Raw genomic sequence first — 26,674 nt, forward strand, 5'->3', positions numbered from 1 at the left:
AAGATATCTACTCTAATGTAAGTCGAATTAAGAGGACAGTTGTCTCTTCGTTGTGGTCTCTGTTACTCTTCCAAAGCCAACAGTTTGCACTTCGATGTCATACAGACATAGAAGTAAAATTTCAACAACCCTCACCCGTGATAAGTTATTTATCTGAATAATATGTAAACCATGATTCAGATTTACAGGGACTACTGTCATGGTTTAAATCCGCTGCTGCTCCCCGCGGGTCCAGCTATGGACTGTGCGCTGATCTTGAATAACACCTTCATACATCTAATTTTTAACCAAATCACTATTTTCAGAGAAATTGTCTAATGTCGCAAAAAACAATTAACAACACCGCCACATTTCGGTCAGATCAGTGACAATGCCAGCGTTTGCACTGCTGATATGTCCTCGTTTGGACGGGCGCAATTTCATTCCTCGAAAGTTATTCTGAAAGTATGGAAACTGACAGCAACTTTCAAAACTTATTTTAAAACATCCCTAGCCAACATTTCCCCTTTTACCGCCAGTTCTACGGAGAGGTGCTGGTGAAGCTGGCTGCTGCTACTGTCTCCCGCTGACGGAGGTCAGCTCCGACACTTCAAATGGCTCTGCCTGGTATCCAACGCCAGAGCGACTCCTCAATTTATGCACAGTCGTTTGTGAGACACGTAATATCATCTCTGTGTATGAGACAATATCGTACGTGCGTGCATATACCGTGCATCTTCACGTGTGCATCTTTTTACGCACGGTGAATTTTACGCACCAGATTTCCAGCTCCGAGACGCTTTGCACTCCGCAGAGATGAATAAAACGCGCTTGATACCAGTGGCCGCTTATATTAGTTGTTCTGGTTCTACAGGTATGAAGATTATCTATGAAATAATGAGAAAAACGTGATTCATTATTTAAATTCCGTGGAGAATTTAAAACAGTGCGAATAATATTTTCTGCTTCATTTGAAATATATTTACACATTAGGAACTAATTATTTATTTGTGAGATATATTTGAGTTTCATTGTCAAAAGAGACCCGCGATTAGTATGCTTTCAGGTCCATGTATTGACGTGCGCAACAGGGGAGAAACAAGTTCAGTGTAGTAGTGGAGAACATTTTTATATTCTAGGAGAAGGTTTTAGTGGTTTAAGGCTCGACCAGGAGGGCCTTTAAGAGTCTGAATATTTAAATCGGGTCCCCAGTCTGTCAGATGTTATTTTTGAAATACACTGTCAGAGAATACAGAATCTCCCACTATGCTTGACGTGTTGAAGTTCATCTGCTTTTAAATAAATTGCTTCTTTTTTTTTTTTTTTTTAGCAATTTAAACACATTTTCTCACCATGCTGCCATGACATTTTTTGTACTTTTGGTTATTCTGTGAAGTAGTCTACCTGTTGAGGTTTTGTTAGGGCCCTACTTTCTGACTGAATTACAGAATTAGAGATGCACAGATCAGGCTTTTCCTGATTTTCGGTTTTCTATGCGGTCGCACACGCCGATTTGGAGGGATTCAGATGTTGTCCTGTAAGTACTGTAACATACAAAAGAGGCTTAAACTGTTGCAACATGGGGTAAATCGGTTACCCACAGATTTTTCCTAATTTGAGCTGCCAATCATAAAATTGGCCGATTCCGATCTCTGACAGACTGATTGGTGCATCTTGAAAGTGATTATCTGCTTATAACAGATAAATAGATGACACTTCCCCTCCAGCTCTCCCCCGTGGCACCCAGCGTGCCAGTTAAGCATATAGATCCTCTGCGACATTAAGCTTCCTCAGCACTAAACTTTTAAAGACGCCCTTCCTTTGCTGTCTTCCGAGAAATGAGCGACGAAGACACAGTGAGACGTAGAAGCGTCTGTGTGTATATATATATATATATATGTATATAGAAACGTAAAGCAGGAGGCAGAAGGTGATGGAAATGCAGAAAAGAGGAAGTAACAGAAACAGACACAGGGAAGGTGAGGAAAAGAAGCGATCCGAACGGAAGAGTGATTTTTACCCTCGCTGTTTGATCCTGTTTCTTCATTCCGTTTGATCACAGCTGCGCCTGGAAGGGAGATAAACGGACATAATTGGCCACTCAAGACCAGCTGTCTGCTTCTATAGTGTCTCTGCTGAAATATGCTGGATGATGAAACAGGATCACCGGCATACTCAGTGTTAGAAGTGCTCTAGCAAATTGCCCACAGGTAGAACTCAGGCTTAAATTATGTTATTAATATAATTGAAATGATTGCTCCCACCCAACTTAGGGCAATTTTAAAAGTCTAAAGAGGACTGGGAGCATGCAACTCCACATACATATGTTCATATTTTGCAAAGTACACAAATGTTTCATCTATTTTGAGTTTTTTCGTCCTTGTATTGCAGCAGTAAAGTACCCGAAGCAATTATTTCCTGCTGCAGAGCTTTAAGGAAAACTTGCAGTGTTTAATTTATAACCTCAAGGTTTGAACCTACTTATGGGTTCAGTTTGTAATAGTTAATTCTTACATCAGCTCGGGTCATAGTGCTCTGTAAGCCATCAATAAAACAAATCATCCGTTTCATTTGTTCGCCTAATCATCTTTGGCCCCATTTTAGCTCCTTGCAAACATACAGTGCTCTGCCAAAGTATTGACATCCTTTAAACAATTTGCCATGTTACAACCACAAACTTTTGTGAATTTTATTGGAGGTTTTTTAACAGATGAACACCAAGCGGTGGTGATCCTGGTCTCAGTAATCATCTCTCCAGCATTTAAACATCCCTTTGTTTAGCCGGTTCCTTGCCAGTTCTCATGCCAGTCTGTTCTGTTGCCATGCATTTTGTTTCTCTTGTGTTCCTCACTGGTTTTGATATCTCCTTTGTGTTTTGCGCATGTGCTTGTAAATTTGCCTCATTTTCTTGTTCCTCTTAAAAGGAGACATCTGTGCTCTTGCCTGTGTTTAGGTTAAGCCTCCCAACCAAAACGATTAATGACAAGTAGCGCATAATTGGGAAGTGAGGGAAAATAATGGTTTTCAGTAATCTGTAAAACAATCTTCTTTGGAATACTTACACATCTAAAGACTGAGATTTAAATGTGTTCTTTGAAAATTAACATAAGCTTAATCAGTTTGGATAAACAGTAGATAAACTATGTTAGGGCCATTCTAACACATGAATATACGTTGATCTAAACCATTTAATGGTTACTCAGGTTGGATGCTTAAGGTAAGTGTCCTGCTGGAAGGTGAACTTCTGCTTTAGACTCAACTCTAACAAGATTTTTTTAGCCTGTATGCCCTGGATGTCACTCTGTCTATCTTCCAAAAACTCTGACCAGCTTTTATGAACCGGCTGTACAAAAAGTGTCTCCATAGCATGATGCTTCCACCACTATGTGCCACTGTGGCAGGTGCAATGTGAATTCAGGCGAATAGGCCTGTCTTTGTGGGTTTACAGATATACCAGATGCTTTTCTATTTTGGGATGATGGTTTGAACACAGCTATGTTAGGTGTTCATAGCTTGAGATATTGTTTATGGAATCTATTCCAGACATGGAATTGAAACTGTAACCTTTGTATAGATTATTTAATGCACAATGGTTCACTATACTTTCAACATGAACAATTAGCAGGTAAAATTAAAAGGGTTTTTTATTTGTATGTGTGAGTATATTTCCCTGGATATCTTACTATTTTCTCTAGGGATGTTCTTCATTACATCTGGATTGTCAGATGTGTTGATTCACAGGTGCAGAGGGTAGGAAATCATAAAATACAATCTATTTACAATGACTTACCTAGAGGAATTGTAAACTTTGCTCCCAGCAGAGCGCACTGAAACAGTGGAGCAGTAAAAAGAGAGAGTGAGGGTTGGAGGAGAAAATATAAGTAGTGCAAAGACTCTTGAGAGTTTAAGGGCATAAAAGAGGGAGGTAAAGGGAAGAAACAGAGGGAGGAAGAGAGAGAGAGGGAGTATTATGGGGCGTTAGAGTAACAAGAGCAGAGCAGCTGGGTGTGAAGCAGTAGTTGAGTGGAGCCACCTGCAGTAAACCAATCCAGATTTATTCTTCTCCTCTGCTGAGCTCAGGAGGGTTTCTGGCCAAGGTAGGGCATTAAATAAACTCTGATTTTGATATACTGAAGGTGGAAAACTCAGATTTAACCCTTAAGATTTAAATTACATTTTAATTCAAGGGATCTTATTGTTTATAGTATCACTCATCATATTTATGCAGTTAACAGTGACAAGGGTTTTTCAAATCAAAACTGAAGTTTTGTCATTAAGTTTCTTTTGGAGAATTGACAACAAATTAAACATTTCTAGGTTACTGTGAAAGTTGGATTCAGGTCATTCATTGCCACAACTGACTGAGCATGTGACTCTTTGCCAGAGACTTACCTCAGATTTTGGTTTAATTATCCTGCAGTTAGCAGGTGTTTTCCACCAGGTTTCAGGATTAGCAGTTATTTTCTTTCATCTGGTTGCTTAGATGATAATTTGGCATGGATTTATTTCTCTTGTTTTCCTTAAAAGTCACTTTGAAATATTTGAAAGCTTCAAATAATACCAAAAATCTACTATAACCATTTTTTAAATGCCTTTAGCTTATATGCACTACCTGTCAAACATTTTACATACACTTTGTCATTTAATGGTTTCTTTGTTATCATCATTATTTACACTGAACGTAGATCCTCACTGAAGGCATCAAAACTGTGAATGAACACATCTAAAATTATCAAGCAAGCAAAAAATTATAAAAGAACTTAAAATGTGTTTGATTTTTTTGGATTCCTCAAAGTAGCCACCCTTTGCTGTGATGACTGAAATATCAGCCTTTGACTTTCTCTCAATGCGCCTCTGTGAAGTTCTTTCGAGACTTTGGAATACCATTTTAGGTGACTACCTCATGAGGGTAGCTATTTTAAAGAATCTAAAATATAGAAGATTTTTAGAGTTGTTTCACAGTTTTTGTTTACTACATTATTTCATAAGTGTTCATTCACAGTTCTGATGCCTTCAATCTACAATGTATATAGTCGTGAAAATAAAGAAAACCATTAAATGAGAAAGTGTATCTAAAATATTTGACCGGTAGCGTATGATTGAGTCACATAGGGTAACAGGTACAAGAGGTAAACCCAAATCTCCCCTCCCTAGCATTTTTCCAACTTGTTCTCCCAAAGCCATTTCATGGCCACAAAGGATATACAGTGCATTCTGGGTTTACCCCTGGGTCTCCTCCCAGTGGGACATGTCCAGAAAATCTTCAATGGAGTGAAGCCAGAAAGATTCGTACTCGTCTTCCGCTTTATCGGGTCGCGGGGGCAGCAGACTCAGCAGAGATGCCCAGATGTCCCTCTCCCCAAACACCTCCTCCAGCTCCTCCGGGTGGAGCCCAAGGAGTTCCCAGGCAAGCCGAGAGACATAGTCCCTCCAGCGTGTCCTGGGCCATCCCCCCTGGTGGGACGTGCCTGGAACACCTCCCGAGGAAGGTGTTCAGGAGGCATCCGGTATAGATGCCCGAACCTCCTCAACTGACTCCTCCCGATGTGGAGGAGCAGCGGCTCTACTCCGAGCCCCTCCCAGATGGCCGAGCTCCTCACCCTATCTCTAAGGGAGTGCCCGGCCACCCTACAAAGGAAGTTCATTTCAGCTGCTTGTATCCGGGATCTCGTTCTTTCGGTCATGACCCAAAGTTCATGGCCATAGGTGAGGGTAGGAACGTAGACCGACCAGTAAATCAAGAGCTTCACTTTTCGGCTCAGCTCTCTCTTCACCACAACGGACCGGCACACTGCGCCCATTACTGTGGCAGCTACACTGATCCGTCTGTCCATCTACCGCTCCATTCTTCCCTCACTCGTGAACAAGACCCCGAGATACTTAAACTCCTCCACTTGAGGCAGGAAAGCCAGAAAGAGTCCTGATCAAATGGACAAACCACCTCTATTGACTGCTTTGATGCAGAAAACCAACAGCAACACTTCTCCACGTCAACTGAGTTCTTCACCTTATCTTCAGGGCTGAGCTCACCCATCCTATGAAGGAAGCTAATGTCAGCAACTTTTATGTGGGATCTAGTTCATTCTTTCCTGATCCATATCTCATGACCCCAGTTGAGGGTTAGAATGCAGACTGATCAGTAAATGAGGGCATCACTTTATGGCTCAGCTCCTTCTTTACCATGACAGACCACAGCGGCACCCACATTAGCACAGACAAGACATCAATTGTCTACCTATCTCCTACTATCACCTGTGAACAAGACACTCAAACTCCTCAATTTCACACAGTGACTCACCCTAGAGGGAGCATTACTGCTAATTTCAGCAGCTTCACACCACCCTGAAGATACCAGCAGAACAGCATCATCCGCAAAAAACACAGATGAGACCCTGAAGTTCCCAAACCATAACCAGTCCATGAACACCACAAAAGTGACAAAGGGTAACCCTGACGTGGTCCAGCCCACACTGGTAAGAAGCTTGACTTTGTCTCAAGAATGCAGACACAAGTCTTGCTTTAATGAGATAAACATTGCACCTGAAACCTTTTTGAAATAACATGGACTCATAACGAAGGGGAGTTGAGATAAGAGGGCGGTCTTTTAGCAGCATCAACAACATAGTTTACAAAGGGTGAATAAAATTTAAGCCAATTATCCTTTGGCACATTTTCCCTGTGTGTCTCTCGTGTAAAATAGAGAAAGGACAATTAGTGTGTCCAGCAGGATGTTCTAATTACAGTTATCATCTCATTAGTAAACTGTTAGCATTCTCATCTTTTTATTGGCCATGTGTAATGACTATAGTAATTGTAGAAAATGGGGAAAGCAGCGCGTCTCGAGTTGTGTATATGCTTGTGAGGATAAAATACCCTCAGATGGCAGCAGAAATCATGCAAATCCGTCAAATTGGGATATTTGCCTGTTCTTTGCTTCTTTAAAACCTTCATACACAGAGAAAAATGTTTGTGTAATCGAGTCTGTGCACAAGCTGAGTCCCTGGAGAGCCGGCAGGGTGGTGCGAGGCCACAGGTTGTTTTCCTTTTTCTTTCTCCCTTCATGCTGAATCATCTTGTTGTTTTCCCCCTCCTTTCACGCCACTTCAGCTTGTCTCTAATAGCACTCTCTGTCTTTTTCTCCACACCTCCCTCTGTCAGTGTTTTCCCTCTCCACCCGGCTTTAGAAAGCTCCCTCACCTCCTGTTCTTCCCGCTCCGACACGGTGGGAAATCTCTTTACTGTTTCAGCCGCTCTTTGTGCTTTTCTTTTTCTGCCTATTCTCTCCAACTCTGTCAATCTATGTTTTCTCACACTTGTTGAAAATCCATTCACACGACTTGTTAGAGACTCATTCATACATTTCGGAGAAGCCTGATGTGGAGCATTAAGCGCGCTGCTTTTGATGTGATTCCAATCACTTAAAGGAGTACACCAGATAAACCATCAATTAATGTGTGTGTATTCTTTACTTAGTCAGGGTTTAAGAACAAGAGGAAGGCAATAGTAGGCTTTATGCTAATGCTCGGCAGTCCGAACTTAGATCTGGGAATATTATGACATCTAGCTTAACCATGTTACAGTTAGAAGTTGGAAAACCTGTGGGATTGGCTAGTTGCTATGTTCAATTACCAGCCTAACATTACTTATAAGTTGTCAACCTAAGCTGTTGTTTTTCTTCTCTTCCTTCATGAATTGGAACCTTTGACACCAAGATATCTAACTTAGGAAAATTAATTACGGTGAGCTTTATATAACTTACTTTGATTGAGTTTTAGCCAACAATTAAAAACACCATCTTCAGTCTAAGCTTTTCTTTATCTAATCTTTCCCATCATGGCAAATCTTGAGGAACTTAAGCATTTTTAAATCCAAAAGTCTTTTTGGACCATTTAAGATCTCATGGAAACCCTGTATAATGTGTTAAAAGTAGAAAACCTGAGAATAATACTGGAATCACCATGTGGCACTTTTCAAGGCTCATAAAACATTACATTTAGGGGTTTTTCTTTAGTTGGAATTTTATTATGAAATATCAGTTTTGCTTGAAAATGAAGCAAAATGAGTTTGTTGGACCCAACAAACTCATTTTGTTCTATAGTATAAACTTCAAGGTTGACATACTGTTTATATTGCAGTCATTTTATCCAACATTAGGATTTCATTTAATGGCCAATCTCCTGATGCTACCACAGGACCGTTATATGGTCTGGACCAATCATTGTACAGTTACGCAGACTTTTGGAGCATTTAAGGGCATCTATAATCACTGATTCTTTATAAACATACTGACATTTGTTTCCTTTTCTAAGCACTATTTCTAAGCTTAATTGGCTCAAACCCTGTATTGCTCCCCTTATGAAAATCATGTAAATATAGGTAAAATCATGAAGTCTGTTAGGGTAATACAACCCTCTGGTGTCAATGGTACAATGTACTGTTCACAGGCAGTTGCAAAAGTGAATTTAAAATGGAGTGACTAGAGTTGTTTGAAGTTCAATTCTGATTTTTATTATCATTACCCTTTAAGCAGACATGAACAAATAAGCTGTCATTAAAATTTGAGTTTGGCTGTTCTAACAAATGATGTCTCCTGTTTTTTATCTAGTTTTGGCACTGAACCTGAAATTATCACTGTGTTTCTGCTTGTTATACTGTCATTTTGGATTAGAAGCCCCTATAACTTGAAAGGCTTACTCCTCTGTCAGTATTTTTTTCTCCATTACTCACTCAGTTTTATATTTTATGACTCATTTTGTCTCCTTTCCCCTCTCACTGTGTTTAGTCTCAGGTCCTTTGTAGTTCTCTCCCTGTCATCATTCTCTGTCTTTTATCCACACTCACCCGGTAGTTTTCCACTGTGTTGAAGCAGAACACCTGGAGAAAACAGCCCCACCTGTTTGTGTGTGTTTGTGTCTGTGCCAGCATATGTGTGTGTAGGTTGAATTTTTTTGTCCAGTGAGCTCTTCTGAGTTGCTGACTTTCGCCTTTTTGTTGATGAGAGACAGATGTTCTTGGATCACTCTCCCTTTCTGACTTTCATCCTCCTCTGACTTGTTTTGCTCAAATGTTTCCTCTTATGTTCGGTTTTTTATTGCGTCTTGTTTTTTGTTGCTCTCGCAAAAGTATTAAACTTTCTCACATTTTGTCACATCACAACCACAATATATCAGTGTATTTTATTGTGATTGTATGTGATAGATTAACACAAAATAGCATATAATTGGGGGCGAATTTGTCTTTTTAACAAATAAAACATTGAGAACTTTGGCATGCATTTCTTTTCAGTCCCAGTGAGTCTATACTTTGTAGTACCACCTTTTCCGGGAAGTACTTCTTCGTCTACATCCAGCGTTGTAGGACTGAAATGTTTCAATCTTCTTTGCAAAATAGCTCAGGTTTAGTCAGATTGGATGAAGAGCATCTGCGAATATCAAATTTCAGGTCTTGCCACAGATTCTCAGTAGAATTTGTAGGTCAGTACGTGAAGTGCAGTGTCAGTTTTCCATGACATAACATTTTAGTGTGATCTGACATATTGTTTTATGATGTAACTTCTGCACAGCTTTATTCCTGACCTGTCTGGGGTATTTCTTGGTTTTCACAATGGTGTTCGTTCACTAATGTTATTTATTTTGCTTGGTTTTACTAATCAGAGTAAGGGGACTGAAGACAAATGTACACCACAACTTTCATTTTTGTTCCTAAAATGTTTTGAAAAGTATGCGTCATTTTCCTTCCAATTCATTATGTGCTAGTTTGTATTGGTCTTTCATATGAAATCCCTATGAAACACATGGAAGTTTGTAGTTGTGTGTGTCAAAATGTGAAAAGGTTCAACGGTTATTTATGCTTTTGCATGGCACTGAACCTTGTTGTTCATGTAGGAAAAGTTCTTGACCTTAAGTGGTCTCCTGGGGGACCGCTTAGGGTCAGAATAATGAGAATTTATGACTCACTGGGTGCTGTTGGTATTACTGGGGCCAGAGCTGGTGGACAGTAAGTTGACAGCTTTCCTCTTAACAAGCTTGCTGGTCAGCTGGGCGAGAAACATTTTTTGCTCTTACATAAACAAAACACCCACTAAACTGGTAATGCTTTCATTATGCGGTCAGGGTGATGGAAAGAAGAGATCTTGCAGGCTAGCGAATCGATTTCTGTGTTCTGAAAGTGCCTGTTTTGACTCAAATCAGGCGAATCTGTAAGTGAGCTTAAAAACAAGGTCAGAACATTTGCATTTGGGGCCAAAAAACGAGGACCTCATTTGAGAAAAGGAACTTCATGAATTTATTTTATTATAACTTACACTGAGGATATGTGGTGCATTTCTGCACCGAGACATCTGTGGGTGTGTTGAGGTATGCACTTGTGAGGAAATCTTGCTGAATAGGTGTTATCAGGATGCAATACCAAACACGGCAGAGAGCCATACATAATGCAGTGACCTGTCTTATATCCCTGCTTGACTGCTTAGCACCATTTACCGCCACTTATCTTGCTTATGTGTGTGAGTGTGTGTGTGTGTGTGTGTGTGTGTGTGTGTGTGTGTGTGTGTGGTCTGAATCCAGTGATGTCTAAGCCCAACGAGGACAAGCAATGTTCAGTGGTTTCTGTTTGCACATTTGTTGTGAATATGTGGTCTAAATACAAACCTCTCCCTGATGATCTCCACATGCTCCTGTGGTTTGGGAGGGAAAAAAGCTGTGCTGTGTGAAAATGAGGGTCAACTGGAGGAAAGGGTTTATGGAAGGGATGGAAGCTGGGACAAAGAAGAATGTGGGGTTTTCATGTGGTTTCTTTGGCCTTGTAAACGTCAAAGAGGGATGCTGCACAAGTCTAAAAGCACAGTTAAAGGGTGGGTACGTTTTAGCTGTTTGATCAATCTTGGCATGATCTCAGTTTTTTTTTCACCAGCTCAGCATCTCCTCTGTTCTGATACACACACACCAGTCTTTACAGCATGCAGATCTGTGCTCTTTAGTGTAGAATACAAATTAGAACTATAATTGATTTTATGTTGGAAGCTGCGCTTACAGGCTTTCTCCTTTTTACGCCTCCATAACAAAACATCTCATTCTCCCCCCTTTCTTTGTGCATGATGCCTGCCAATGTATTCATATACCTGGAACTTTTTCACATTTGATCTCATTACATTCTAAAACTTCAATGTATTTTATCTTGATTTTGTGTGATACACTGACACAAAGTAGCACATAATATGGAATAATTCATCGTTTTTCATATACCTTTTAAATAACGTTCAACCAGTGGACCTCAGCAACCACCTAATTGGTAACCAGAGTCCACCTGTTTGTAATTCAATCTCAGTATAAATCCAGGCAGGTCTGTGATAAAGTTGTGGAAAGGTTTAAAGCAGTGTTGGTTTAGAAAACTATATTCCAAGCACTGCACATCTCTTAAAGTAGTGCTGAATCAAGCACCACCAGCCCCAGGCCTGTTAGGCAGAATTATTCTTATAGCACCATTCATATACAGAGTAATTCAAAGTGTTTTATAGAATAATAAAATGACGGAGATGATTTTCATTTCGATCAGCATTCTGGCAGCAGCATTGTGGATGACCTGCTGCTGCATGCTTGATTTAATGTTTTTTATTTTCAAAGACCTTTATGTCACATTCTGGGTTTGGATCAGAGCAATACGCATACAAGAGCTTGGGAGCCACATGATTAAACGAGTTAAGAGGTTTATTTAGCAATTTCAAGGTTAACCAAAATGTCACTTCAGGTATCACAAAAGTCCAGACAACAAACTCACATGAGAGTTCACTGCTGCAGGCACGTAGAAAAACAGAAGACTAAACCAGGGTGTGACGAGGAATAGTGACGGAGGAACCAGCGGGGAACAAAGAACACAGACCAACTAATATACAGGGAGAAAACAAAGGCAGGTAATCACAGGAACTAAGAACAGGTGTGGCAAGGAGACATGGAGGCATAAGGGACAGGTGGAACTAATTAACAATAAAGGAAACCATAGACCTAAGAACGGTTAATACAAAAACACAAACCAAGTCCAAGGATGTCATACTATGACACTTTAGAGGTGCCATTACAATAATCTGACCTAAAAAATAAAAACTATGGAGAAGTTTTTCATGTCCTATTTTGACACAAAGATCTTTATTCTGCCAATGTTTTTAAGGTCGTAGTAGGCTGTTTAAGTGACAGACTTTATGTAGTATTCAATATTTAGGCTTGAATCCATAATGACATTGTTTATTGCATGTTCAGTAGGCTCCTCAAGTTTAGATGAGTGCTGATCTCTAACCTTGACATTTTGGGATCAAAACAGGGATTTTTTTGACAAACTGATTTTGTCACTCTAATAAACTTTGGTCAGGTTCTGACACTCAAATCTAAGTTGTATGTCATCAGCATATTGTAAAATGTTGTAGTACTCCATAATCTGAGCATGTGGATTCATTTAGAAGTTGAATAAAAGTGCCCCAAGGGTGGAGCCTTGATGAGCTCCACCTCTGATCTTTCTTCTGTTAGTTTTCTAATTATCAAAGGAAACAAAGTAGTCCTAGTTTGCCAAATAAGATCTGAAGTTTTCCCAATATCAGACAACTTTGACTAGGGAAGCTAGTCAGAGTTGTTTCTGTATAGGTTACAATGCAAGTCATCGTATTCAGATTTGTATTTGTAAAACAGATAGAAAACTGTATCTGTAAATAAATGTAAAATTTTCTTTTCACTTTACAAATATGTGCTACCTAGTGTTTGTCAATCGCATCAAGTAAAATCCAACAAAATTCAGTGAATATTTTGGTAACAGTGTGACAAAAGATTTAACATTTCTTCTGCCCGGCAATCTACGTGCTTTCTTCTGCTTTTCATTCTTCTCTAACAAGGCCTAGCTCTTCCACCTTGTGTATATCATTGCCTTATCACTGCAGGGACTTGACATTTTATTTCAGTGCGCGTATAACTGAATGGTTGTGTGTGCAGATGGGTGAACACAATCAAATCCACTTTAAATGGCACCTAATGTGAGATGATGTCAGCTGTGCACTCCTGAGCTCAATGTGTGTCACTCACTGCCCTGTTTGGATGCGATAATTGTTGAATGACTTTGCGTGGATGTCCTGGGATTGATACACAATACTTTATGCAAACAGATCAGCCTGATTCCTAACACACTTGGAGGTACTGTCTTCATTGGCTTCAGGCCAAAGGTGAGAGATGGGAGGTGGGAAAGAGCCATAATGATGAAAACTGAATTGATAGAGAAAAGCTCTATGCTGTTTAGTTGGGGTTTTTGTGCAGGCGGTTGCATTGTTGTCTTCTCTAATTCTCCATCAACAAGACAGTGGGTTGTGGATGACAGTCGGCTGTAACAAAAACATTAACACTCTGGGTAAATTTCAAAGGCCTGCCTTCATCTACAGCCTTTTTCTGTTAGGGTACATAGAAGATTCATGGTTTGATCACTGTTCTAGTAACAGTTTCCCAGATTTACACTAGATTATTTTGTTATTGTTTATATAACAGTTACAAGAACCCCTGTTTATGTGCAATAATTGGCATTTGTACATTGTGAGATGGTAGGTTAGAATTTTTTTTTTTCAATTCACATTTGCCTCAGGTGTCTTACCTTGCTATGCATGATTCTGACCAAAAAGAACAGCACTGATTGTGTGTTTTAGTTTTTAGTATGTATGTTGAACATTAAGCCAAATACATCATCTCTGTCTAAATCTTTACAAAGACAAAAAGGAAGTTTTTTCATTGTACTGCAAAATTGGTAATTTGAGTTCTGGATCAACAGCAGGCTGAAGTCTATTCAATTTAAATCAGTTCAGTTTGATTGAAGGTTCCCATTCAAAATACCGATTCATTCGAATTTTGTGACAGTTGTATTAAACTTGTCCAAAATGTAAATAGAGTTTTTGCTACAAGTTCAGTCAAGTATTCTGTTTTAGTTTCAGTCAAATGCTAGGTAGATTAAATTCAGTGCCACGTCAGTGTAATTTAGGCCTTGTTTATTTTGTCAAGTCCCAACTCAATCCAGTTATGTGATGATCCAATTCATGCTAAAGTCAGTTTATTGCAGTTTATTGAAATTATTGCCCATTCCCTTTAGCTTGTTTCCAGCTCAGTTCTTGTCAATGCCAAATAGATTTTATTTCACTGGTCAGTTTGTTCCAAGGAGTTTGTTTTAAATCAGTTCAGTTAAAGATGCCAGTTCAACTGAATTTTGCAACAAGTTAATTAAATTTGGTGCCAACTGAATTATTTTTATGGGTACATGCTGGTTCAGAGTGCAGAGAAAGGTCATGCCAATTTAGAAAGTCCGACTAATTTATGATTAATTCACTTTAATGTTAATTCAATTCAGTTGGAACTAATGTAATGTAGGTTAGTTCAGTTTAATGCCAAATCAATTCTGTTAATTGTTAATTCACTTTAGGACAGCAGCAGTTCACATTAGGCAGTTCCAGTTTTATGTAGTTCAATTTAATTCAGTTAAAGGTTTATATTCAATTGACTTTTGTTTCAAAAGATCAAAAATGCTAAATAAATTTGATTCTATTCCATTTTAGTTTGATTTTTCTTTTCTGGCTAGTTTAATTCAGTTCAAAGCCAACTTAGTTCAGTTTAATGCAGATTTCATTCAGATAAAAAACAGTTATACTTTAGTAAAGTGAACTGAAGTCACTTCAGTCCATAGCCACTTCAGCTTAGTTCAGGGAAGATTCAATTCAGTTCAATTTTATTCAACTAAATTAAATTCAGTTTAATTCAGTCTATTGCCAATAAGATTGTTCAGCTGAGTTGAGTATTTTTCAGCCAAGTTTAATACCAGTTACCCAAATCTAAATTAATACAATTTTTCAATCAAATACAATTTAAAAAAGAAACTTATACTTAAGTTTGTGATTATGTCTTACACATCACAGCTCCTGAAGGTTTAATTACATAGAGCTGGCTAAGCAGGGGTTTTCTAACTGGTGCTTGGATGGTGCTGCCGTCAGGTTCTGGAGTGGTTAAACACTAATCCAGGTGGTGCTGACATACCATGCGTATGGCTGGGTTACACGGCCCTTGTAACTCCACTCCTGTATTTCTGTGTGTCACCGGGGAGATTGGAAACAGATATGAGATGGACAGGATTAGTTGGTTCTTAGAGTGAGGGAAAGGGAATTAGAGAGATACAGACTGCTGATCATTAATTGTTAGCAGACAGAGTGAGGCAGACACCAGGTATTAAAGCCAAAATGTCAATCATGTTGTTAGCTGAGTGCTGAAATCTGATCTTCTTCCTAAACTTACCTTGCCTAAGGCATAAGTGGTTTATATATATCTGATCATGAGTTGGCCTGTTTTGTATTTTAATAAAGTAATCAAAGTGATTTTAATAACTTTTCTTATGAATTCTAAATGTATTCATTAAATACAATAACCAGATACCTGTGGTATCTGGTTAAGTTTTCATACTGTGCCTTATGTGGCATGTCTTACTCTTCTCAGAGTTGGTTTAAAGTAGCCAGTCTATTAATAACTTTAAACCAAGTTGTATCCTGCTGAGCAGTTTGGCTTGGCTATGTCAGCCCTCACAGCACAGTGGTAATAAATAAAACGTCATAGCACAGACGGCCTGATGGCTTACAAAATCTCCTCAGACAAACTCTCCTCTCTTCTACATTTCTTCTGGAGGCATGTCTCGTGATGCGTATTTAGCCATGGCTGAGTAAATAATGAACTCTGTCAGGAGTCCAATTGTGAGTTTGTTTTCCCTTTCTCTGGAAAACAGGAAATTATTTTAGGGTGTTGCATACCAGCCAAGTATTTTCCCATCAATCAGCCAGTTCTCGCATCTCACAGATGCTGTTTTCATTTAAATAACCTAGTCCATTGTGGCCATCGTTTTTTCAAAAATATTTACTGAAAATCCATCTGTGTTTTTGCAGATACACTGATGATTTTTTTAAACTTGTTACTGTTGCAATAATGACATCTTTATGGTTCCTTGTTTAAAATGTCTGCTTTCCTGTTACTTCCTTGAACAAACACTGGTCATACTACTATAAATCTTTACTTATTTATTATGAGAACAAAGCTTTGATTGTGACTTAATTTGGGCTATTTTAATAGAAATTCTTACACAATACATTTAGTTTACATGTACTATTTTTAGGTGGTCTTAATTAAAATTCCCTAATGCTTTAATATTTCCTAATGTTTCGGTCCATCTTTCAAAGCTTTTTTAGGCGTTTGGCTGCTTTTTTGAGAATTTTTATTCCAGTATCTGATTTTTTCAGAGTTTACTTTAACAGCTTTGTTATTTAATGTGATAGAACAACATTTGAAGTTGGCGGACAGTCGTTCACAATTTTCACTTTATTTCTCAACAAATGACCATCTCTTCATTTAACCTCTGCTACATAAGATCCCATGCAGCCAACTCCCTCCAGAAGTCACCTAATTAGTAAGGAGAGCCCACCTGTGTATAATCCAATCTCAGTATAAATTCAGCTGTTTTGGGAAGGCCTCAGAGGTTTGGTAGGGACCATTAGTGGCCAAACAACATCATGAAGAGCACAGCAGACAGGTCAGGAGTTAAGTTCATGAAAAGTTTAAAGCAGGGTTAGGTTGCAAAACAATATATCAGCTTAAAACATCTCTCACTGTTCAGTAAATTATGTGAAAATAGACTATGTCACAACTGCACACCGACCTGGACATGGCTGTCCTCCATTAATTAGGAGAGCATTAATTAAATAATCCTCTTTGCAGTTTGTCTCAAGCCATGTGCCCCACTCAAATGATACCAAAATTGCACCTTTGGGCCAACAAACAAAACTCTATGTGGTAGAAGACTAAAACTGCACATCATTCTTAATACCTCATCCCCACTTCGAAATATGGTGGTGGCAGCATCATGCTGTGGGGATTTTCTTCCACAGGGACAGGGAACCTGGTCAAAGTTGGTGAAAAAATGCATTAAATTAAATAGTGAAATGCACATATAGTTGCAGCAAAAAGTGACTCTCAAATCATTGTGTGAGGGGGTGGGAATACAAAAGTATCGAAACCGTGTGTAATTAATTTCCATTTTGCAATTACTTGCTCATTTTTGTGGTCTATCAAATAAAATCTCAATAATACAAAGTTTGTCAGTGTAATGTGACATTTTAAAAAGGTCTCTTGCAAGGGAATGTAAGGAGAGCTAAACAAGAACTCAGTTATGCAGCTAAAGTTTAACAAAAAATTTTAAGAGATCTTCAGAAAACTGAATAATCACTAATTAAGATCACTTTGCAGATTGAAAGAATAATCACAACTGTAAATCCACCATTGTAGTTTAATATACAGTTCCCAAACAGTGAAGACATCCAGAGCTGACAGTTTGTGCAGTCAGTCAAAAAGATCAGCCACTGTTTTGGTACAACAGACCCCATACATTTTGTGCAGCAGAATGGTGTGTGTTATGCTGCTGGGTGAAAGAAATGTGAATGCGTTGCCCATCTGTGTTAGATTGCATCTGCAGCAGTGAATAAGTGGCATTGTTTATGACATGAGACAGACATATGACTACTGACAAGTGGATCCGCTCTGTGACAGTAACCGCAGCTTCTGGAAGGCTGAGTGTGTATGATATTAGGTTTGTGAGTCATCATGAGCCACACTGATGCCTCTGTTCATCAGGTTGTTCAGTTTCACATTTTTTAGGTTTCTCATATCCTGTCTGTATGAACAGATATTTTATTTAGATTTTCTCCTTTTTTTACCCTAAACTCAAATTAAAATGATAATGAACAAATATATTTCTGATTATAATTGTGTGATTTTGTAAATTCTTGTGTTGAGTCACAACAAGCAAACACTGGCCTTGATGGCACTCTTATCTGCTTATATCAGCTTAAAAGAGTTATTGAGGGCTTCCTTCTTATTTTTTACTGGCAGTATATCTTCTATTTTCTTAATCACTTTATTATAATGTCTTGATATTGATAGATCTGTGCATTAAGTAATGTAAAGCTCTTCTCATATTAGCACACATTAGCGGAGGTTAAACTATTTATTCTTTTAAAGAAACATCTCCATATAGCAACAAATAAAAAGGAAGATAAGGAAGTTCTATTGTTTTTGCTGTCATTCATGTCTGCATCCTTATCTGTTTCCCCTCACCCAGCCTCTGAGCAATGCGGCGGCTATTTAGATGCCAGCGATGCCGGCTACATCACCACCCCTGGCTACCCGCTGGAGTATCCACCTCACCAGAACTGTCACTGGGTCATCACAGCCCCGGAGTCATCACAGCGCATTGTCCTTAACTTCAACCCACACTTTGAAATGGAGAAGCTGGACTGCAGGTGAGCGAAAAACACACAGATGAACCTGATGGCTGGCACACAAAGGGGCTATTGAGAGAAAGACTGAGTATAAAGTGGTTTAAATAGTGGGGAGTTTTAAAGTTGCATGCACAGCTCTGAATCTTTCTTAGTTCTTTCTGCCTGGAGCTTTTGGTCTCGCCTGTTTCTGAGTGCGAGTTGCTGTTGAACTTCAGCCCACTCTCCTTCTGTTTCTCTGGCTTTCACTCTGCCATAATAATCACTTTGGGACCTCCCTCTGTCCCCTGTCTCTAATTATCAAAGTCTAATTACGACACATTTACTGTTCCAGCAGGATTTTTCACACTTTGGCTGTATTAAAACAGATTAGAGGATTCGGTGTTCATTGCGTTTTTGGGCTGTTTGGTTTTGGTTGCACAGTGAGGCCGACATGAAGGCAGCATTGAATCAAAGTCTAGCAAGCAGCAGTAAAAAGAGACTGAAAGAGAAATTTTTTGTTTAAAATTGCATTGTGGGATTAGAGTTTTAAGAATCAACCGAAGATGTGTTCTTTAAAAGGTTTTTCTTTAAAATATTAACCTATTTACTCACTCACTGTATCATGTTCACTATAAAACGGTCTAAAAACCCGATTTGGAGTATCCGGCTGATTTATGCATGCAACTTGAGAGCCATGGGACTTTATAATTGCAACGATTAATCCCAGCTAAGTGTTGTATTATTAAAACCAAGTAGAATTCACTGGAACACACAGATAAATCTAAAGTGGGTATGGCTGAAATATCTTGGTAATTAACATTGCCTATCTTCATTTACATTACTTTATGATCTTAATTATTACACTTTTTGTTAAGAAGAAAGTGCAGCTGATGTAACTATATCCAAACATTCCGTGCAAACTTGATAAATGTTGCACATGTAAAGTGGATAACAAATATCTGTGCAAATAATTCTTGGTTGAAATGTAACATGTTTTTTTGTTGTGTGTTACAACAGAGCTCTGACTCACATTTGCCAACAATGGTTCCAGTATTTGTTGTGCAAATTATCTCTCAAATCCTATAGCCCCTGAAATTTCCCTGAAAATATCAGGGGAATTTCTGTGAATCTATATTCAATTAGCTGTGGCTGTTAGGATCACCATGCTAACATTAGCGTTAGCATGTTCCTTCAGCTCATCCAACAGAACATTATGGTTCATTTTGACTCGTTCAGTGCACTGCTTTCTTTATCATGTGACTAATTTCTGTTGCTCTATATATCAATAAAAATAATTATTTTAATTTAGGGAGTTTCTGTGTTAGGGCGTTTTTAAAAGGGTCTCAAAGACAACATTATTAGCTGTAGATGTTAATGTTTGCATGCTACTGTTAATCCCTATTACCTTTTTTTTAACTTTGAAAAAAAAAGTGGAAAAAGTTTGGACACCCTACCCCCTAATACCTAGTGTTACCCACTTTGGTTAAATTAACTTCAGTTACAGTCTTGTATACAACTACAAGTCTTGGCACATTAGGATACATGGTACAATTCATTGTGGATTCTATGATGCTGAACTTCCAGGTCCTGCTGCAGCAAAGCATCTTTAAACCATGATACTTACAGCTCTGTGCTTAACTGAGGATCTTTTTCTCTGTGAAATGCTGTGTTTGGTTTATGCAAAACATGTAATCTATTGTGGTGTCCAAATAATTCAGTTTTACACTCATCTACTGGAATTTTATTCCAATAGTCTTGGTCTTTGTCCAGGTTCTCTCTGGCTAGCTGTAATCTGGCTTTCATGCTCTTTTAATTGGGAGTAAAAATGTCCTGTAAAGGCATGCACTTTCATGTCAGAATTAGCAAGAACCTTGGTAGGCCATGTGATGGAATTTCACGGTTGCCTGACAGTTCTTTTAGCATCTTGCAGTCTGCTCTCAGAGTGAAGCTACTTGGGCTACCAGACATGACATGCTGGTATTTGATTTGATTGTCCTCCAGATTTGGACTATTTTCCATAAGGAAAAGGGAGATTTCAGATTCTTTTGAGACCTTGTGAAATAACTTACCAGACTTATAATTTGCTAATCTAAGTATTCTGAACCAGTCAGGAGCAAAGAAAACCATATGTCTCAGGTTTTAACATGGAAAACCGCCTTGAATCAACTAATCACGTACATCTGATATGATAGACCTGCTGTGATTTTAAGTAGAAATAAATATGGGGTTGTCCTAAGTAATTCTTCACCAGAAATAACATTTTTTGTTGTACATAAATAAAAAAAATATTATTCAGTGTTTATTGTGTGGCTATATCAAATTAATTGTTAAGTTTTGCCAAAATTGATATTAAGTACATCCAGACATCTTGGAGTCCCACAGGCTTTCATAGGGTGTCCCAACCTTTTCACGTGACTTTATCTCTGTACAATACTTTTGACTTGTGAGAAATGTCTTTTGCAACAAACAGTGGAATATTGTCTAGGAAATAACTGGGATTGAGAGTTTTCAGGAAGTTTGAAACCTACAAGAATTATCTGGGTATGTTACCATACAGCTCAGGCTGTGGTTCAGTGTGGCTCATTTTAACCAATATATATACTGCATCACATGGCAAAGGTCCAAATCAACATTGAAAGCAGAAATTACTGCAGACATTTTAAACACCGCTACAAAATTGCTGACTCGCTGTATAGGGGATTAAGAGTGCACAAATTGAGCACAGCTGTTGGCATTTATAAAATATCTGTGGACCTAAAACAGAAAAACTTTGACTTTCAGAAACAATGGCCACAAGATCTACTGCCTGCAAGTTCTTATATCTGTGGCTGCCAAAAAAATGGGCAAATGCTTCACATACAAAGTAGAGAAAGACCTTTGGGAGTGCGTGCCGGTAAAAAGCTACAGATTCAAACTTTGTGGCACAGGCAGCAACAGAGTCAAGTACAGAAATACACATAGTAGCACACACGCTTACAGTACTTTTTTTTTAACATTAGTCTGCGTTGCAATGCTTTCTCATCCACCTATTAAGATTTCAGCCGTATCAATTATAGATAGTGAATTCTCCCCACTCAGATGTACCAAAATCATTCAGACATTTCTTTCCTGGGATTGAAGCATCAATATTTTACAGGCTGCCTGTTTGTTAACAGGCAGGGAAGTAGAAATTGCCCACTGTGCTTTGTTCTGCTTTGCTTTCCCACAGAGCTGTGAAAATGAAAAACATACTTCGTTCTTTGTCCTGGGGCTCTTGGTATTTCTTCAGTTATACTCACTGTCCAGTTTGTACAGGGGATTTCTCTTTTTTTTGTCTGGATTTTTCTCAAAATATCCCCATACTGCCTATTTTCTCACCCCCTTAACTTATTTTGTGCCTCACTCCTCTTAGATCTATTTAAGGTTCACCCTTTTCCCAAGAGAATTAAATTTGGTAGTAATAAGAAAAAACATGCTCTGATTTTTTAAGACCCCATTTAGCCTGCAGAATGAGATATTTGCAGTGTTGCTGGTGCCCTTTGGCGATGAGCTATTTAGGTTTACAAGCTCCTGGCCCTGAGTGGGTCTTCATAAGTGTGTGCATGTGTGTGTGCCTGAAACTGAGCTGTTGGGTTCAGAGGGTAAAAAGAAAAAGGAGCTGTTGGTGTTTGTTTCTAGGGAGGATAAACATAGATGGTCATCCACTGATTGTGATTAACAACCACAACACATACAACACACATAATCTCTTCCATTGTCTTTAGCTGTCTGTTGCATTGATATGGTTATAAAAACACAGTGCATGTGTTTCTTTTCTCAGCTGTGAGAAACAGAAAACTATTGTTAATCTTGAGTGAAAAACATAAACTCATCATGCTGGAACAAAAATGCCAGTGATGTCTGCAAACAAAGGCTACCTTATGAGATATAGTTCATGCCGGTCTCCTTCTGTCATATCAAAAACAACCTCAAGATGTGGTACCATCTGTGTATGTTGCAAGCATCCATCAACACTCATACGCACATGTATCAACAACTGCTTTATTGCTGTACCATAATAAATATATGTCGCTCTGATTTTCCTTTAGTTTAGGTCCTTGTTTTAAAAATTATACATATTTTTACCTGTGATGGACTGGTGACCTGTCCAGGGTGTACCCCGCCTCTCGCCCATAGACTGCTGGAGATAGGCACCGGCTTCCCTGCGACCCACTATGGAATAAGCGGTAGAAAATGACTGACTGACTGACATATTTTTACATATACTGGTCCTTCTCAAAATATTAGCATATTGTGATAAAGTTCTGTATTTTCCATAATGTCATGATGAAAATTTAACATTCATATATTTTAGATTCATTGCACACTAACTGAAATATTTCAGGTCTTTTATTGTCTTAATACGGATGATTTTGGCATACAGCTCATGAAAACCCAAAATTCCTATCTCACAAAATTAGCATATCATTAAAAGGGTCTCTAAACGAGCTATGAACCTAATCATCTGAATCAACGAGTTAACTCTAAACACCTGCAAAAGATTCCTGGGGCCTTTAAAACTCCCAGCCTGGTTCATCACTCAAAACCCCAATCATGGGTAAGACTGCGGACCTGACTGCTGTCCAGAAGGCCACTATTGACACCCTCAAGCAAGAGGGTAAGACACAGAAAGAAATTTCTGAACGAATAGGCTGTTCCCAGAGTGCTGTATCAAGGCACCTCAGTGGGAAGTCTGTGGGAAGGAAAAAGTGTGGCAGAAAACGCTGCACAACGAGAAGAGGTGACCGGACCCTGAGGAAGATTGTGGAGAAGGGCCGATTCCAGACCTTGGGGGACCTGCGGAAGCAGTGGACTGAGTGTGGAGTAGAAACATCCAGAGCCACCGTGCACAGGTGTGTGCAGGAAATGGGCTACAGGTGCTGCATTCCCCAGACCTGGGCTACAGAGAAGCAGCACTGGACTGTTGCTCAGTGGTCCAAAGTACTTTTTTCGGATGAAAGCAAATTCTGCATGTCATTCAGAAATCAAGGTGCCAGAGTCTGGAGGAAGACTGGGGAGAAGGAAATGCCAAAATGCCAGAAGTCCAGTGTCAAGTACACACAGTCAGTGATGGTCTGGGGTGCCGTGTCAGCTGCTGGTGTTGGTCCACTGTGTTTTATCAAGGGCAGGGTCAATGCAGCTATCTATCAGGAGATTTTGGAGCACTTCATGCTTCCATCTGCTGAAAAGCTTTATGGAGATGAAGATTTCATTTTTCAGCACGACCTGGCACCTGCTCACAGTGCCAAAACCACTGGTAAATGGTTTACTGACCATGGTATCACTGTGCTCAATTGGCCTGCCAACTCTCCTGACCTGAACCCCATAGAGAATCTGTGGGATATTGTGAAGAGAACGTTGAGAGACTCAAGACCCAACACTCTGGATGAGCTAAAGGCCGCTATCGAAGCATCCTGGGCCTCCATAAGACCTCAGCAGTGCCACAGGCTGATTGCCTCCATGCCACGCCGCATTGAAGCAGTCATTTCTGCAAAAGGAGTCCCGACCAAGTATTGAGTGCATAACTGTACATGATTATTTGAAAGTTGTCGTTTTTTGTATTAAAAACACTTTTCTTTTATTGGTCGGATGAAATATGCTAATTTTGTGAGATAGGAATTTTGGGTTTTCATGAGCTGTATGCCAAAATCATCCGTATTAAGACAATAAAAGACCTGAAATATTTCAGTTAGTGTGCAATGAATCTAAAATATATGAATGTTAAATTTTCATCATGACATTATGGAAAATACAGAACTTTATCACAATATGCTAATAATTTGAGAAGGACCTGTATGTTACATATAACATGAATACTCAAGCTAGATCCACTCACAGGCCAATTACTATTAGGTACATCATGCATACATTAAAAGTGGCAGGTTTACGTCAAAAATATGCTACAGTGTTGGTTTCATTGATCATTTCCAAAGCACGTGATAAACAAGTGGAGGAAAGACTTTGTGCCTTTGCACGTCTTTATAACATTCTTTTTGTCACAAAACAGCTGAAAATGAATGGAAACAATTTACAGCTTGCTTTACATGTTTTGTTATGTGTTGTCATGTGTTATTGTGATCTTAGAACGATGGCATAACCTTGCATCTTAAAAAGTGCCTCCACATTGTGTTATATTATAATTGTGTCTCCACAATAATATATTTAGGCATTTCCCAACTAAGTCCTGCATAAAAGGCCTAACTCTGATTGCAAAGCTTGCAAAACTGTATTAGAGACTGTGCCTATTATTTTATCTAAAGGGTCTCCCTAACTATTTACTATTAACAATGAGACTGTATAGGCTCCTGCAGCTTCTGTTCTGTCGGTACCATATGACCAACTCTGCATTGGGCTCAGATATTTCCAGCTGTCCTATAAGATCACGGGTGAAAATTTTAATACGTTTAAAGCAAGGTGATTTATTTATGAAGCTTCATATAAAAGTCATAACAAATATTAGTCATCATAAAATAGAAACTAGACATACTAGTGTTATCTCAGCTCGTTAACAAACTGCTCTACATGAAAAACATCATCAAGATGATCAAGATGTCTGTTCCTGTATTCAGATTTATCTTTAGAAACAAAGCTTTTCAGTTTAATATAGGAGCCTATGCTCTTGATTGGATATACAGTATATATAGCTATAAACAAAAATGCAAAAATTAGGTGAGAGGGCAGATTTTGTAATGTCATTGGGGAGTAAATGTAATACTAACGTAAAAAGTGTTTTATTTCACTGCACTTAAATGTATCTACATTTTCAAGCATATACTGTACATGGTACGAATTTTAATGAAGGCGTTAAAAACTTGGTGTCACTAAACGCCAGATCTTAAAGGACTCGGTAAGGAGATCGGTAAAGTTGAAAAAAACTGATTAGTAAGCGTACAATAAATCTATAAAGCAAAGAATCATTTAAAGTAAACCTGTTTCTAGTGAGTCGTGCTTTCTTCAATGTTGCTAAGTTCCTTTTCCATAAGTGTTAGACCGTCTGGAAGGCCCACAGTCTCCTGCACTGTTCGAATAAAGTGATCCTTATACTGAGAGACCTGCTTACAAATTGCTTTTGATTGAGCATGTTAATTTTAAATATGCACCGTCTGCGCAGCATCTGCCAAGTTACAAAAACCAAGTGGTGGTGCACCTGCCAGAAGAACATCACTTAGTAATTATAATTTCTGGTGTATGCTGCTATATGCAGTGACAAAAGTTTGAATTTCTGTAGTTTCTGAATGCTGCCCGGCATACACTTACCTTTTAAGTGCATCCTTAAAGCCTAACTGTGAACATGACATTAGTATGTGGACAACTGACGGATGCATTTTGGAGTTAAACACCAGAGTATCATGGTATTTACACAAAAACCAAAAAATGTCAAACAGTTTTTTGCATTATTTAAAATAGTAAAGCAACAATTATTCCTACTGACAATACCCTAACATATCAATTATTGCAGTTATGATAATGTTCTCTGTAGCATTTATTTGTCGTTTGTTTGATTTGATCCATAGACTAATGCAACAGTATAGAAAAAAACACCCAGTCTAGTAGTCTAGTAGTTGAACCTTTCAAGTACTAGTGGTTATTGTACAGATTATAATAACTCTTTCACATTTTGTTCTTTGCAGAGGAACACAAGCATATCAAGGTGATATTAACTGGGTAATAAGTCAGGCAAGCTGCTCAGGTAGCCAACCTGCAGTAGGTTGCTTTACAGACCAGTAGCCTGCTAACTCTAGTTTTAAACTGTATTACCCTAATAAGAACAATAGGGCCGCTCCCTTGTTTTGCAAACCATGACTGTCTGTGTGATAGGAAATATTTCCAAACAACCAAATTTGTCTTTCTTTCATCTGGGAAAAACTAGCAGCCATTTATCCAGCAGTGTGCAGCAAAGAAGTGGTGAAGGGGTATCTAATGAAAAGAGGTTTAAGCTTAAGGAATGGACATTTTTTCAAAAGTGGAACTTCTTAAAACTTGCCCCAGTCTGGATTAAAATGGCAGAAGAAATGTACTCTCCACAATGTGCCAAATGTTTAGAAGCGTAGCTCTCCATAACCCACCACAAACAATTTCTAAAAGGTTCTTGCACAAAAAGCTCAAGTTATAAAAATGCACCGATTTCTGATTAGTTTAACATTGCAGGTGAAGTGATGACTTGATATTTTATTTGTGTCTTTCACATCGAGTTTACTTGGCACATGATCCACCTTAACATGCCATTTGGTTCATCCCACAGCATCAGTTCTGCTTACCAAAAGTCAAATATTCCTGACTAGACAGCTTCCAGGCCATGTCCTGTTCTAAGTCAGCTACCTTCTGTTGTTGATCATTTATATTTGAGAATAGGCTGAGCTTGATGTGGGCCCCGCAACT

At 38.7% G+C, this 26,674-nt stretch overlaps 1 protein-coding gene across 4 annotated transcripts in view; it reads left to right on the forward strand.

The window, feature by feature from the left end:
- LOC124871265 (neuropilin-2-like) overlaps positions 1–26,674 on the forward strand; it is a 137,165-nt gene that overhangs the window by 1,124 nt on the left and 109,367 nt on the right. For all 4 annotated transcript variants that reach the window (XM_047370442.1, XM_047370443.1, XM_047370440.1 and 1 more), the window contains exon 2: positions 18,139–18,319. In XM_047370442.1, coding sequence (XP_047226398.1) covers positions 18,139–18,319 — 181 coding nt within the window. The remainder of the gene's footprint in view (positions 1–18,138; positions 18,320–26,674) is intronic.

This window comes from Girardinichthys multiradiatus, chromosome 7 (genome assembly GCF_021462225.1).
Source record: "Girardinichthys multiradiatus isolate DD_20200921_A chromosome 7, DD_fGirMul_XY1, whole genome shotgun sequence".
Classification (NCBI taxonomy): Eukaryota; Metazoa; Chordata; class Actinopteri; order Cyprinodontiformes; family Goodeidae; genus Girardinichthys; species Girardinichthys multiradiatus.